Below are 13,747 nucleotides of genomic sequence, written 5' to 3' on the forward strand. Positions count from 1 at the left end.
GGGAAAGAGGAAGTCCAAGGTTCTCGACATCCTCCAGCTAATCTATCACAATCACAACGAGAGATATTCCAGCATTTTGCCTTTTCCTGAATCGGGTATTTACAAAGGTCATGTTGACCACATAAGCTCGGGCTTCAACGCATTATCTTAGCTTGGGAATGACACTTCAGTCTGACCTCTGACACCTGAGATCAGAGAGTGAAAGTGGTCATTAACCAACTTTGTCATTGCGGTGGTTTACTTCAGCAGACTTTTACCTTCTCCCAACCTTGTCCGTCCACATTTTTATGTTTAACTTCAGCGCAGAACCAGGCCTATGTTATCGAACCATAGACTAAGGAGCAAGCGAAGGGCAAGTTTCTCTTCCGCAGGCCGCCATTTAGTCCCCACCCCCGTCGCTACAAATCACCTGTTGGGTTTCAACATTTACAACTCGCTCCACCCTTCAAACTGCTCCGCCTCTCCCTGCAGGTGGGTATAAAGGTATGCTAATGTGAGACGGCCTATCTTCTCTGCTCTGGCAAGAGAGTAAAGGACGTAGGGCTCGCAGAGCAAGAGAGAGAGAGAGAGAGTGGGTGAGAGAGAGAGCAAGAGGCGGAGTAGGAAGGTTGAAGTCAAAAGACAATTGGATTGACTGTTCTCAGACTTGCCTTGCAACCATGGGGCTGGGAGTAAGTACTGGAACTTGTTGCTCTCTCGCTTTCAATGCCTAATTTTGATTAAGATTACGTTTTGCCTGCTTGCTAGTTGTGGTGCGGCTCTGTCAAAAAGTGTTTCCTGACTTGGTTCCTGGCAATAATTAACTCCGTCTGACAGCGCGTTCGTGTAGCAAAGAGGAAGCGGCTTCTCACATGTGTCTCAACGTCTCCTCCTTATCTCTTCAATCCAGAGAGGGAAAATGAGTACGAGCTGGCGCCGACGACCGATGGCGACAGCAAGAAAAGCAAGAAGGCCAGGGAGAAAAAGAACATGGACGATCTGAAGAAAGAAGTGGATCTGGTGAGTACTTGGCAGGGGAAATACGGCGACCTTACTTGAGCCGGCGTGATGACCGTACTCATCCGAGGGTTGTTGTCAACACCACTGTTTGCTGCCATTGGTCGCCGTCATGACCCCGACAAACACTTCGCCTTGACCTGACGGCGTGGTCACATGAATGGAGGCTGTGTGTGTGTGTGTGTGCCCTCTCTTTCACAAGAGCTGCTCTTTTAAACCCATGCAAGCACTTTCACGTGTTAATCGTTCCAGGCTGTAAGTTTTTCAGATCTTTGGAAGGGAGCGGAAATAGCCATTAGCAGAGGCTCTCGACTCACACATGTCTAATTTGCAGCGTGGACACAGTTGTCTGTCGGCTTTCAAAATGAAGTTCGCGGTCCGCTATTCGGTGTCCTCCGAAAGTATTTTGAAATGTCTAGAGTCACATCCCTTTGCAATTTCTGTTGGTGTCAGCGGGTTTTTTTTGTGGCAGACCGTGGTCATTTGTCAAGGTCACGAGACAGAAGCTCACCATCAGGAAAACAAACGTACATATAACCATTTTGCAATTTGCACCTTACCAAGGAGGAGGAGCTGGCCAAGGTTACGCGTTTGTGGGAAATAAAAGGCAAGTTTGAACTTATTCCCAGATACTTCAATGTCCTTGACAAGGTCAGGTCACGATGTTCTGGAAAGACAGCAACTTAATTCAAGACTACAATTCTTGGTAACACTTTAGTATGGGGAACATATTCACCATTAATTAGTTGCTTATTAAAGGAACACAGACTTAATTTAGAGTTATTTGGACACTAGGGGAACATATTAAGGGTTAGGGTTACTAATAAGCAATAATTCTGAGGTTGTTGAGGGAAGACTCTTAGTTAATGGCTTACTGGTGGTATAATAAGGCCATGCAGAATAAGGCATTAATAAGTACTTAATAATGACTAATCAAGAGCCAATATGTTACTAATTTGCATGTTCATTAATGGTGAATATGTGTTCCTCATACTAAAGTGTTACCAAATTCTTTAATGAAAGAATATTGTTTAGTGGCAAGTCACACAGATAAATGCGGGTAGCAAAATGTTATAATTATTAGATATTTGGGAAAGACAGCAACTTAATTCAAGACTAAAATTCTTGGTAACACTTTAGTATGGGGAACATATTCACCATTAATTAGTTGCTTATTAAAGGAACACAGACTTCATTTAGAGTTATTTGGACACTAGGGGAACATATTAAGGGTTAGGGTTACTAATAAGCAATAATTCTGAGGTTATTGAGGGAAGACTCTTAGTTATAATAAGTTCATGCAGAATAAGGCATTAATAAGTACTTAATAATGACTAATTAAGAGATAATATGTTACTAATTTGCATGGTGAATATGTGTTCCTCATACTAAAGTGTTACCAAATTCTTTAATGAAAGAATATTCTTTAGTGGCAAGTCACACAGATAAATGCTGGTAGCAAAATATTATAATTATTAGATGTTTGGGAAAGACAGCAACTTAATTCAAGACTAAAATTCTTGGTAACACTTTAGTATGGGGAACATATTCACCATTAATTAGTTGCTTATTAAAGTAACAAAGACTTCATTTAGAGTTATTTGGACACTAGGGGAACATATAAGGTTTAGGGTTACTAATAAGCAATAATTCTGAGGTTATTGAGGGAAGACTCTTAGTTATAATAAGGCCATGCAGAATAAGGCATTAATAAGTACTTAATAATGACTAATTAAGAGCCAATATGTTACTAATTTGCATGTTCATTAATGGTGAATATGTGGTCCTCATACTAAAGTGTTACCAAATTCTTTAATGAAAGAATATTCTTTAGTGACAAGTCACACAGATAAATGCGGGTAGCAAAATATTATAATTATTAGATGTTTGGAAAGACAGCAACTTAATTCAAGACTAAAATTCTTGGTAACACTTTAGTATGGGGAACATATTCACCATTAATTAGTTGCTTATTAAAGGAACATAGACTTCATTTAGAGTTATTTGGACACTAGGGGAACATATTAAGGGTTAGGGCTACTAATAAGCAATAATTCTGAGGTTATTGAGGGAAGACTCGTAGTTAATGGTTAATGACATTCTCTTTTCAAAAGCTGGTCTATGAAAGTTTAATGTTGCTTCACGAAGAGGCAAAGAAACGATGGCCGAATTAGTCAAACAGTAGTCGCTCTGTTAATAATTATTTTATCATCTCACGAACTACATCTTGAAGTGTCAAAGTCCTGCTGGGGAAAATCAAGATGGTTTCTGTGGCGACAGAATATTTCCTTCACCAGGGCTGAGGCATAATGCTTAACAATGTTTGAATACAAATTTTGTTAAAAGTCCTTAAAGGCCTACTGAAATTATTTTTTTTAATTTAAACGGGGATCGCAGATCCATTCTATGTGTCATACTTGATCATTTCGCGATATTGCCATATTTTTGCTGAAAGGATTTAGTAGAGAACAACGACGATAAAGATCGCAACTTTTGGTATCTGATTAAAAAAAGCCTTGCCCCTACCGGAAGTAGCGTGACGTAGTCAGTTGAAAGGCTCATCACATTTTCCTATTGTTTTCAATGCAGCTAGAGCGATTCGGACCGAGAAAGCGACGATTACCCCATTAATTTGAGCGAGGATGAAAGATTCGTGGATGAGGAACGTTAGAGTGACGGACTAGAATGCAGTGCAAGACATATCTGTTTTCGCTCTGACCGTAACTTAGGTACAAGCTGGCTCATTGGATTCCACACACTCTCCTTTTTTTATTGTGGATCACGGATTTGTATTTTAAACCACCTCGGATACTATATCCTCTTGAAAATGAGAGTCGAGAACGCGAAACGGACATTCACAGTGACTTTTATCCCCACGACAATACATCGACGAAACACTTTAGCTAAGGAGCTAACGGAGCTAACGTGATAGCATCGTGCTTAACTGCATATAGAAACAAAATAAATAAGCCCCTGACTGGAAGGATAGACAGAAGATCAACAATACTATTAAACCGTGGACATGTAAATACACGGTTAATGCTTTCCAGCCTGGCGAAGGTTAACAATGCTGTTGCTAACGACGCCATTGAAGCTAACTTAGCAACCGGACCTCACAGAGCTATGCTAAAAACATTAGCTATCCACCTACGCCAGCCAGCCCTCATCTGCTCATCAACACCCGTGCTCACCTGCGTTCCAGCGATCGACGGCGCGACGAAGGACTTCACCCGATCACCGATGCGGTTGGCGAGACGGAGGAAGTTAAGGTGAGTTCGGTGGCTAACGCGTCTGCTATCCATCTCTGTCCTCCTGGCTGTGTTGCTGTAGTCCGCCGCTAATACACCGTTCCCACCTACAGCTTTCTTCTTTGCAGTCTCCATTGTTCATTAAACAAATTGCAAAATATTCACCAACACAGATGTCCAGAATACTGTGGAATTTTGAGATGAAAACAGAGCTTTTTGTATTGGATTCAATGGGCTCCGACCATTGACGTCACGCGCAAACGTCATCATATCGATACGTTTTCAGCCGGAAGTTTGCCGGGAAATTTAAAATTGCACTTTATAAGTTAACCCGGCCGTATTGGCATGTGTTGCAATGTTAAGATTTCATCATTGATATATAAACTATCAGACTGCGTGGTCGGTAGTAGTGGCTTTCAGTAGGCCTTTAATCTTTTGTTGCTTATCTGGAACCAAAAGTTTGCTATTTCACGTCCCGCATGGCCTCGTTTACATTTGGCTCACTTTTTATTCCAAACTCATTGGCAGTCATTGGTTATGTTTATTTAGCTAAACAAATACCTGAAGCAGCAGAGCGACAACGTTGGCTTGCCTCTTGGTAAATGTCAAGCAAACGAGCTGTCTTTCAGCACAGGAAACAGTCTCTGGGGGGGCCGCTGATTCGCTCAGGCAGCCGATAGCATTTTCTGGCACCCGTAGACCACGTCGCTTACAGTCTCGCCCACGCGTTACACTTTTTAATCAGCAGCAGACACTCTTACTCAAAAGTCTGCCTGGACTAATCTTTTGTATTGCATTGTATATATCCATAATTCCCCAACACACAACATTATTTTGCCCTGTCATCGAGTTCCCTCTGAAGGACATTAGAGCAGTGGTCCCCAACCACCGGGCCGCGGCCTGGTACCGGTCCACGGACCGATTGGTACAGGGCCGCACAAGAAAAAAAAAAAAAAAAAAAAAAAAATTAAATCAACATAAAAAACACAATATATACATTATATATCAATATAGATCAATACAATCTGCAGGGATACAGTCCGTAAGCACACATGATTGTATTTCTTTATGAAAAAAAATAAAAACAATATTTAAAAATGTTTTTTTATTTTTTTTTAAAATGTCAACCTCCCCCTCCCCCACCCCCCCACCCCGCCCCCGCCCCCCACCCCCTCCCCACCCCCCGGTACGTGGGACAAATTTTCAAGCGTTGACCGGTCCGCAGCTACAAAAAGGTTGGGGACCACTGCATTAGAGGATGTTTTTTTTTAATCTCCCAAATAGATCATGAATACAAAAAAAAATAATCCCTCCTGTCTTTTCATCTATAGGATGATCACAAGCTCACCTTGGATGAACTTCACAGGAAGTACGGAACCGACCTCACTAGGGTGAGTACACTGACATTTCTGCTTTTGCAAAGGCAAAAATGTTCCTTTTTGACTGACACTTTTAGTTAGGCATTCATTTAACCCTGTAAGACCCAAATATAGAAAAACCTAAAAAAAAAAAAATTAAATTGACCTTTCAGATGTTGTTGTAGGAGGCAATTGATGCAGAAATTGAAGAGTTTGAAAAAAAAAAAAAAGTTTAGGTATGTTTTTAGAGAAATGCTGTAATATTGCAACATTGGGCTTTGATGGGAGCAGAATTTCTATATTTGTACTCACGTTGTCTGAACAACTAGGGGTTCATTTGCAGGGTTGATTGCTTACTTAGCCCCATAACGGTATATACCATTAATAATAATCACACATTATTTATATTTTTATGAAGTCATTTATAAAAAATATGAAACAAGATGAAACTCTTAAAAAACGCTGTTTCCCCCCTCTTTTTTTCTTTTCATGACATGGGTCATGAAGACTTTCATTGGTGGTGAAAGTCCTAAAAACAGTCCCTGTCGTCTGTAAAACGTCTGTAGAATGTATGCTATCCATGTATAGAGAAAATACTTCAGCCAGTGATGTAGTGGAGGGAATACAACCTGTTTGAGCCCACTGCAACAAGCCAGCTATTTTGACTACCACATTCACCCAGTGTTGTATAATTGCAACAATTATGTAACAAGCTCTAAATGAAATTTGATGCATCTGTTCCACAATAACGACATATGTACAAGCTCTAGACCAGGGGTCACCAACGCGGTGCCCGCGGGCACCAGGTAGCCCGTAAGGACCAGATGAGTAGCCCGCCGGCCTGTTCTAAAAATAGCTCAAATAGCAGCACTTACCAGTGAGCTGCCTCTATTTTTTAGATTTTATTTATTTACTAGCAAGCTGGTCTCGCTTTGCCGACATTTTTAATTCTAAGAGAGACAAAACTCAAATATAATTTGAAAATCCAAGAAAATATTTTAAAGACTTGGTCTTCTTTTGTTTAAATAAATTCATTAATTTTTTTACTTTGCTTCTTATAACTTTCAGAAAGACAATTTTAGAGAAAAAATACAACCTTAAAAATGATTTTAGGATTTTTAAACACATATACCTTTTTACCTTTTAAATTCCTTCCTCTTCTTTCCTGACAATTTAAATCAATGTTCAAGTAAATTTATTTTTTTTAATTGTAAAGAATAATACATACATTTTAATTTAATTCTTCATTTTAGCTTCTGTTTTTTCGATGAATAATATTTGTGAAATATTTCTTCAAACTTATTATGATTAAAATTCAAAAAAAGTATTCTGGCAAATCTAGAAAATCTGTAGAATCAAATTTAAATCTTATTTCAAAGTCTTTTGAATTTCTTTTAAAATTTTTGTTCTGGAAAATCTAGAATAAATAATGATTTGTCTTTGTTAGAAATATAGCTTGGTCCAATTTGTTATATATTTTAACAAAGTATAGATTGGATTTTAACCTATTTAAAACATGTCATCAAAATTCTAAAATTAATCTTAATCAGGAAAAATGACTAATGATGTTCCATAAATTATTTTTTTAATTTTTTCAAAAAGATTTGAATTAGCTAGTTTTTCTCTTCTTTTTCTCGGTTGAATTTTGAATTTTAAAGAGTCGAAATTGAAGATAAACCCTTTTTCCAAATTTTATTGTCATTTTTTTCGTGTTTTCTCCTCTTTTAAACCATTCAATTAAGCATAAATATCATTAATTATTAATAATAACATAGAGTTAAAAGTAAATTGAGCAAATTGGCTATTTCTGGCAATTTATTTAAGCGTGTATCAAACTGGTAGCCCTTCGCATTAATCAGTACCCAAGAAGTAGCTCTTGCTTTCAAAAAGGTTGGTGACCCCTGATCTAATGTGATGTAATTGGAGCCTTGAATAGGTCAATAATTCATAATGACATTGATTTTGATTCACTATTATTTTTTAAAGAAAGAAACAGCCTGCGAGGCAGCTTTGTGTTATTAGAGTAAACATTGCAACATATTCTTGTTAATTTCACCTGTTTGCTCTTTTATACCACTTTTTATGTTTTTCATTTTTTTCAACCGTATTTTTAAAATGTGCCGTGGGGCCGTTAAAAAAATGACCTGCGGGCCGCACTTTGGACACCCCTGAGGTATGGCATAAATCAGTAATGCAACAGTCCGTGTCAATTCCAACTAAGAAAAATTGTTGATTAGTAAGATGTGCCTAATGTTGTGGTAAGTGATACATGGAGCATTATTGTGGTCGTGATAGATTTCATACGATATCGACTTGTAAAATCAAAGCTATTTGCAGTTTGTCACTTCTGTCATTCGTATATAATTTAGATCAGGGGTCACAAACCTTTTTGAAACCAAGAGCTACTTCTTGGGTAGTGATTAATGCGAAGGGCTACCAGTTTGATACACACTTCAATAAATTGCCAGAAATAGCCAATTTGCTCAATTTAACTTTAACTCTATGTTATTATTAATAATTAATGATATTTACATTTAATTGAACGGTTTAAAAGAGGAGAAAACATGAAAAAAAATGACAATTAAATTTGGAAACATAGTTTATCTTCAATTTCGACTCTTTAAAATTCAAAATTCAACCGAAAAAAAGAAGAGAAAAACTTTAAAAAATAATTTATGGAACATCATTAGTAATTTTTCCTGATTAAGATTAATTTTAGAATTTGATGACATGTTTTAAATAGGTTAAAATCCAGTCTACACTTTGTTAGAATATATAACAAATTGGACCAAGCTATATTTCTAACAAAGACAAATCATTATTTCTTCTAGATTTTCCAGAACAAAATTTTTAAAATCAATTCAAAAGACTTTGAAATAAGATTTAAATTTGATTCTACAGATTTTCTAGATTTGCCAGAATAATTTTTTTCAATTTTAATCATAATAAGTTTGAAGAAATATTTCACAAATATTCTTCGTCGAAAAAACAGAAGCTAAAATGAAGAATTAAATTAAAATATATTTATTATTCTTTACAATAAAAAAATAAAAAAATACTTGAACATTAATTTAAATTGTCAGGAAAGAAGAGGAAGGAATTTAAAAGGTAAAAAGGTATATGTGTTTAAAAATCCTAAAATCATTTTTAAGGTTGTATTTTTTCTCTAAAATTGTCTTTCTGAAAGTTATAAGAAGCAAAGTAAAAAAAAATAATGAATGTATTTAAACAAGTGAAGACCAAGTCTTTAAAATATTTTCTTGGATTTTCAAATTCTATTTGAGTTTTGTCTCTCTTAGAATTAAAAATGTCGGGCAAAGCGAGACCAGCTTGCTAGTAAATAAATACAATTTAAAAAATAGAGGCAGCTCACTGGTAAGTGCTGCTATTTGAGCTATTTTTAGAACAGGCCAGCGGGCGACTCATCTGGTCCTTACGGGCTACCTGGTGCCCGCGGGCACCGCGTTGGTGACCCCTGATTTAGATCCTTCGTATAACGTAAATGATTAATGTTTTCAACTGATCAGTTTGTGTATGATGGCGAAGACATCCTCAGTATGAGGGCGACCCGGCTGAGGACACATGATATCGAGTTACAATGCACAATACAGTCACACACATGCTGATTATCTTCCGAAACCTGATCTGCCTTAGTTTGGCCCTAAACAAAGTCTTCATTCTCATTGACTCTGTCAACTCCTGTAGTTTTTTTTTTTACTCAGTGAGAATGTGTGACCTTGACTTTGTTCGAGCACATAATGTCCACTGAAAACTCAGATACAAAGTCTTCTTTGCCTTTATCAGAAATTTTATTTTGCAAGCCCATTACAGCAGGGATGTCCAAAGTGCGGCCCGGGGGCCATTTGCGGCCCGCAGGTAATTTTTCAAAGGCCCCACGGCACATTCTAACAATACGATAAAAAAAATTAAAAACATAAAAATTGGTATAAAAGTGAAATGTAACAAGAAAATGTTGCAATGTTTACTCTAGTAACACAAAGCTGCCACGCAGGCTGTTTATTAAAAAAAAAAAAAAAAAAAGAATCAAAATCAATGTCATTATGAATTATTGACCTATTCAAGGCTCCAATTACATCACATTAAATATTCCACTTTGAGATATTTTTTGGGTGAAATGTTGCATATTTTGTGTTTGCCATTTAACAATTTTTTTTTTTAAATTTTTTTGAAGAAGGGCCTAAAACGAACAAACAAAAAACATAAACAACAATACATCTTATAATTGACGGATAGATCTGAAGTTGATCTTGAGACTATTGTGTTAAAAGTTAAAAAAAAAGAAGTATGATTTATTTTTTTAAACTTTACCGAGCAGGACCCTTTTGGATCCCCAATCATTTTTTTAAAGTGTCATTGCTCAAAAAAGAATAATGAATCAATATTGTGATGAGTTATTGACATTTTTAAGGCTCCGATTATTATAAAATCTCAAATATTCCACTTAAAAAAATTATTGGGTGAAAATATTGCATATTTTGTTGTTTTTTTCATTAAAAAAATGAGTTTTCTTTGACAAAAAGGGCATACCACTTAAATCAGGGGTCACCAACGCGGTGCCCGCGGGCACCAGGTAGCCCGTAAGGACCAGATGAGTAGCCCGCTGGCCTGTTCTAAAAATAGCTCAAATAGCAGCACTTACCAGTGAGCTGCCTCTATTTTTTAAATTGTATTTATTTACTAGCAAGCTGGTCTCGCTTTGCTCGACATTTTTAATTCTAAGAGAGACAAAACTCAAATAGAATTTGAAAATCCAAGAAAATATTTTAAAGACTTGGTCTTCACTAACTGACAAAGAAACAGATAACAGATTTGGTGTCCAGTTCAAAGTGTGACATGATTTTTTTTTTAAATTTGAGAGTTGACTTTTGTATTTTATATGAGTTATTATTTGTACAAACATGTTGCAAAGTAATTAATGATTTGTTAAAAAATGTTAGTGGCTAGCTAGTTAAAATGGGATATTGTGATTTCACAAGACTGTCTTAGAAGGGATCATTTGAAAATGTTCAATTTTGAAAAATGTGCACTTAGAGAAAATATAAAAATAAAGTGTTGCATATTGATATTTATCAGTTTCTATATATATTTATTGTGAGAAATCATTAAGATGATCAGTGTTTCCACAAAGATAAATATCATTAATTATTAATAATAACATAGAGTTAAAGGTAAATTGAGCAAATTGGCTATTTCTGGCAATTTATTTAAGTGTGTATCAAACTGGTAGCCCTTCGCATTAATCAGTACCCAAGAAGTAGCTCTTGGTTTCAAAAATGTTGGTGACCCCTGACTTAAATGTTTAACAACTTTATATTGACAGATAGACCTCATGTAGATCTAGAGATTTAAACCTTGAATAATAACAATAATAATAATAATACTAATCAATGACACATTTTTTTATATTTTTTTTACCAAAACCCTTTGGGGTCCTTTGGTCGGGATCAAGCCTGAGTGGAGGCCTAAATGAATATTTTTTTATACATATATTGTTTTTTTAAATAAAAAATATCAAAATGGCCCCCGCTTCCTTTGATTTTTCAGTGTGCGGCTCTTAAAGAGCTGCTTCTCTCCAAAGTACTCACCCGTGTATTTCATTCCTGTGTAGGGTCTGACCGCCACCAGAGCAAAGGAGGTGCTGGCCCGTGATGGCCCGAATGCTCTCACCCCTCCGCCCACTACACCTGAGTGGGTCAAGTTCTGCAGACAGGTAAACTTGATTTCCATTGCATTCATTAATGAAATAATGAATAATGTTCATTTTGAGGCCTGAATGTCTCATTTCCAGCTTTTTGGCGGTTTCTCCATGCTTCTCTGGATTGGCGCCGTCCTCTGCTTCATCGCATACGGGATCCAGGCTTCCTATGAAGACGAACCCGCTAATGATAATGTAAGGCAGCATTTGCGAGTGTGTAATGGGCAGCGATGTTCAACACGTGTGTTAATCAGTCTTGTTCTTTTAGTTGTACCTTGGCGTTGTGCTCTCTGCTGTTGTCATCATCACTGGCTGCTTCTCCTATTACCAAGAGGCCAAGAGCTCCAAAATCATGGAGTCGTTCAAAAACCTGGTCCCACAGGTAAGCTTCTGCGAACCCGAGCATGCAATGAGGCAACAAAGACTCTAAATATTGTGAATGTCACTCATTATTCTGTAGCAAGCTTTGGTTATTCGTGACGGAGAGAAGAACAGCATTAACGCTGAGGACGTGGTGGCTGGAGACCTGGTGGAGGTGAAAGGTGGTGACAGGATCCCTGCTGATCTGCGAGTCATCTCCGCCCATGGGTGCAAGGTCATTTCCTCAGAAATTATCTAATAAAACAAGCATATGTTTGGACTACTAATTTTCTTTATTCGTGGTTTTCACCTTGCAGGTGGACAACTCCTCTTTGACGGGTGAATCCGAGCCACAGACCCGTACTCCAGATTTCTCCAATGACAACCCACTGGAGACCAGGAACATTGCTTTCTTCTCTACCAACTGTGTTGAAGGTATTCATTGTAAAAAATCAATGAATCAATTATTACCTTCTTTAATTTATAATCACAAGTGAAAAACTTTTCTAGGCACAGCCAGAGGAATCGTCATCAACACCGGAGACCGCACTGTCATGGGTCGCATCGCCACACTGGCTTCCAGCTTGGAAGGCGGAAAAACTCCCATTGCCGTTGAGATTGAGCACTTTATCCACATCATCACTGGTGTGGCTGTATTCCTCGGTGTGTCTTTCTTCATTCTCTCCCTTATACTTGGGTATGGGTGGCTTGAGGCAGTCATCTTCCTTATTGGAATCATTGTTGCCAACGTTCCAGAGGGTCTACTGGCAACCGTCACTGTGAGCTTTGCTGTTCAGTTCTTAATTCAAAACACTCTCTTGATTGCCACCATAACACTGGATGTCTCCAGGTGTGTCTGACTCTGACTGCCAAGCGTATGGCCAAGAAGAACTGTTTAGTAAAGAACCTGGAAGCCGTTGAGACGCTGGGGTCCACATCCACCATCTGTTCAGATAAGACCGGCACCTTGACCCAAAATAGGATGACAGTGGCGCACATGTGGTTCGACAACCAGATTCACGAGGCTGACACCACTGAGAACCAGAGCGGCACATCCTTTGACAGGAGCTCTGATACCTGGTCTGCCCTATCCAGAATTGCTGGACTCTGTAACCGAGCTGTCTTCCTGGCCGAGCAAGGCAACGTTCCAATTCTGAAGGTATCAACTTCTATAGAAACCTTGAGATGATCAGGCACTGAACGTTTTGATCTATTTCTCATCTATTTAACTGCAACAAAAGTCTGTGAATAATTGACCACTGGTACAAGATAGCAACAAGCTTTGTTGTATGTCATGTGTTATTCATAGAGTGAAAAGGCGTAGGTCCCTGACCCATTCATAATTCAGTAAAAGTAAGAGGTGCAATGACTTTCTTTGGAATAGAATAGAGTAAAAATAATTAAAATGGAGAACTCAATCAACAAACATTTATGAAAGGCTCTCTATATCAACATTTTTAGATCCTCTACAGCAGGGGTGTCAAACTCAAGTACAGAGTGGGCCAAAATTTAAAAGTGAACAAAGCCGCGGGCCAAGGTTGAACAAATTAACCTTTTAATAGGGACCCAAACAAGTTTTGCATTGAATATTGAACAAGCAAGGCTTATATAACTTTATAGTGACATGCAAAATCCAGTTTCAAATAATAATAATAATAGTAATTCAAAAATATCAATGGCATATCAAATACAATTTAAATAAAAATTGAATGCCTCTTTTCTATTTGCAGCCTTCAGAGGTAAATATCAACATTAACTTTTTCCACAGGCTAATAAATTTGAAAATAAAATAACAATGAATAAACCAACCAATCAGGACTTTAAACTGCTCAGTTTGCAACACACTGATCTAATCTGATGTGCCCAAGCCAGATACCTGCCATCTTTTCTTGGATGCTAATTCATTAATGTCAGGGCTCAGGCTTTGAGCTGAGGCAACCTTCATTATCGAACGAAGGTGTTCATCATCTCATTATAACTCGTAGCCCACCCGGACCACAGTCTTGGGGGCGTGCCTTAAAGACACTGCCTTTAACGTCCGCTATGAGCTGTCGTCACATCCGCTTTTC

At 37.7% G+C, this 13,747-nt stretch overlaps 1 protein-coding gene across 1 annotated transcript in view; it reads left to right on the forward strand.

Annotated features, from left to right (window-relative positions):
- The first annotated feature begins 898 nt into the window (after positions 1-898).
- The window catches only part of LOC133659939 (sodium/potassium-transporting ATPase subunit alpha-1-like), a 37,102-nt gene continuing 24,253 nt past the window's right edge, over positions 899-13,747 (forward strand). Inside the window, 10 exon segments of the mRNA XM_062062874.1 lie at positions 899-931; positions 934-999; positions 5,576-5,635; positions 11,232-11,333; positions 11,412-11,513; positions 11,587-11,700; positions 11,779-11,913; positions 11,996-12,113; positions 12,189-12,457; positions 12,529-12,837. Of these exon segments, the coding sequence (XP_061918858.1) occupies positions 899-931; positions 934-999; positions 5,576-5,635; positions 11,232-11,333; positions 11,412-11,513; positions 11,587-11,700; positions 11,779-11,913; positions 11,996-12,113; positions 12,189-12,457; positions 12,529-12,837 (1,308 nt within the window).

This window comes from Entelurus aequoreus, linkage group LG01 (assembly GCF_033978785.1).
Source record: "Entelurus aequoreus isolate RoL-2023_Sb linkage group LG01, RoL_Eaeq_v1.1, whole genome shotgun sequence".
NCBI lineage: Eukaryota > Metazoa > Chordata > Actinopteri > Syngnathiformes > Syngnathidae > Entelurus > Entelurus aequoreus.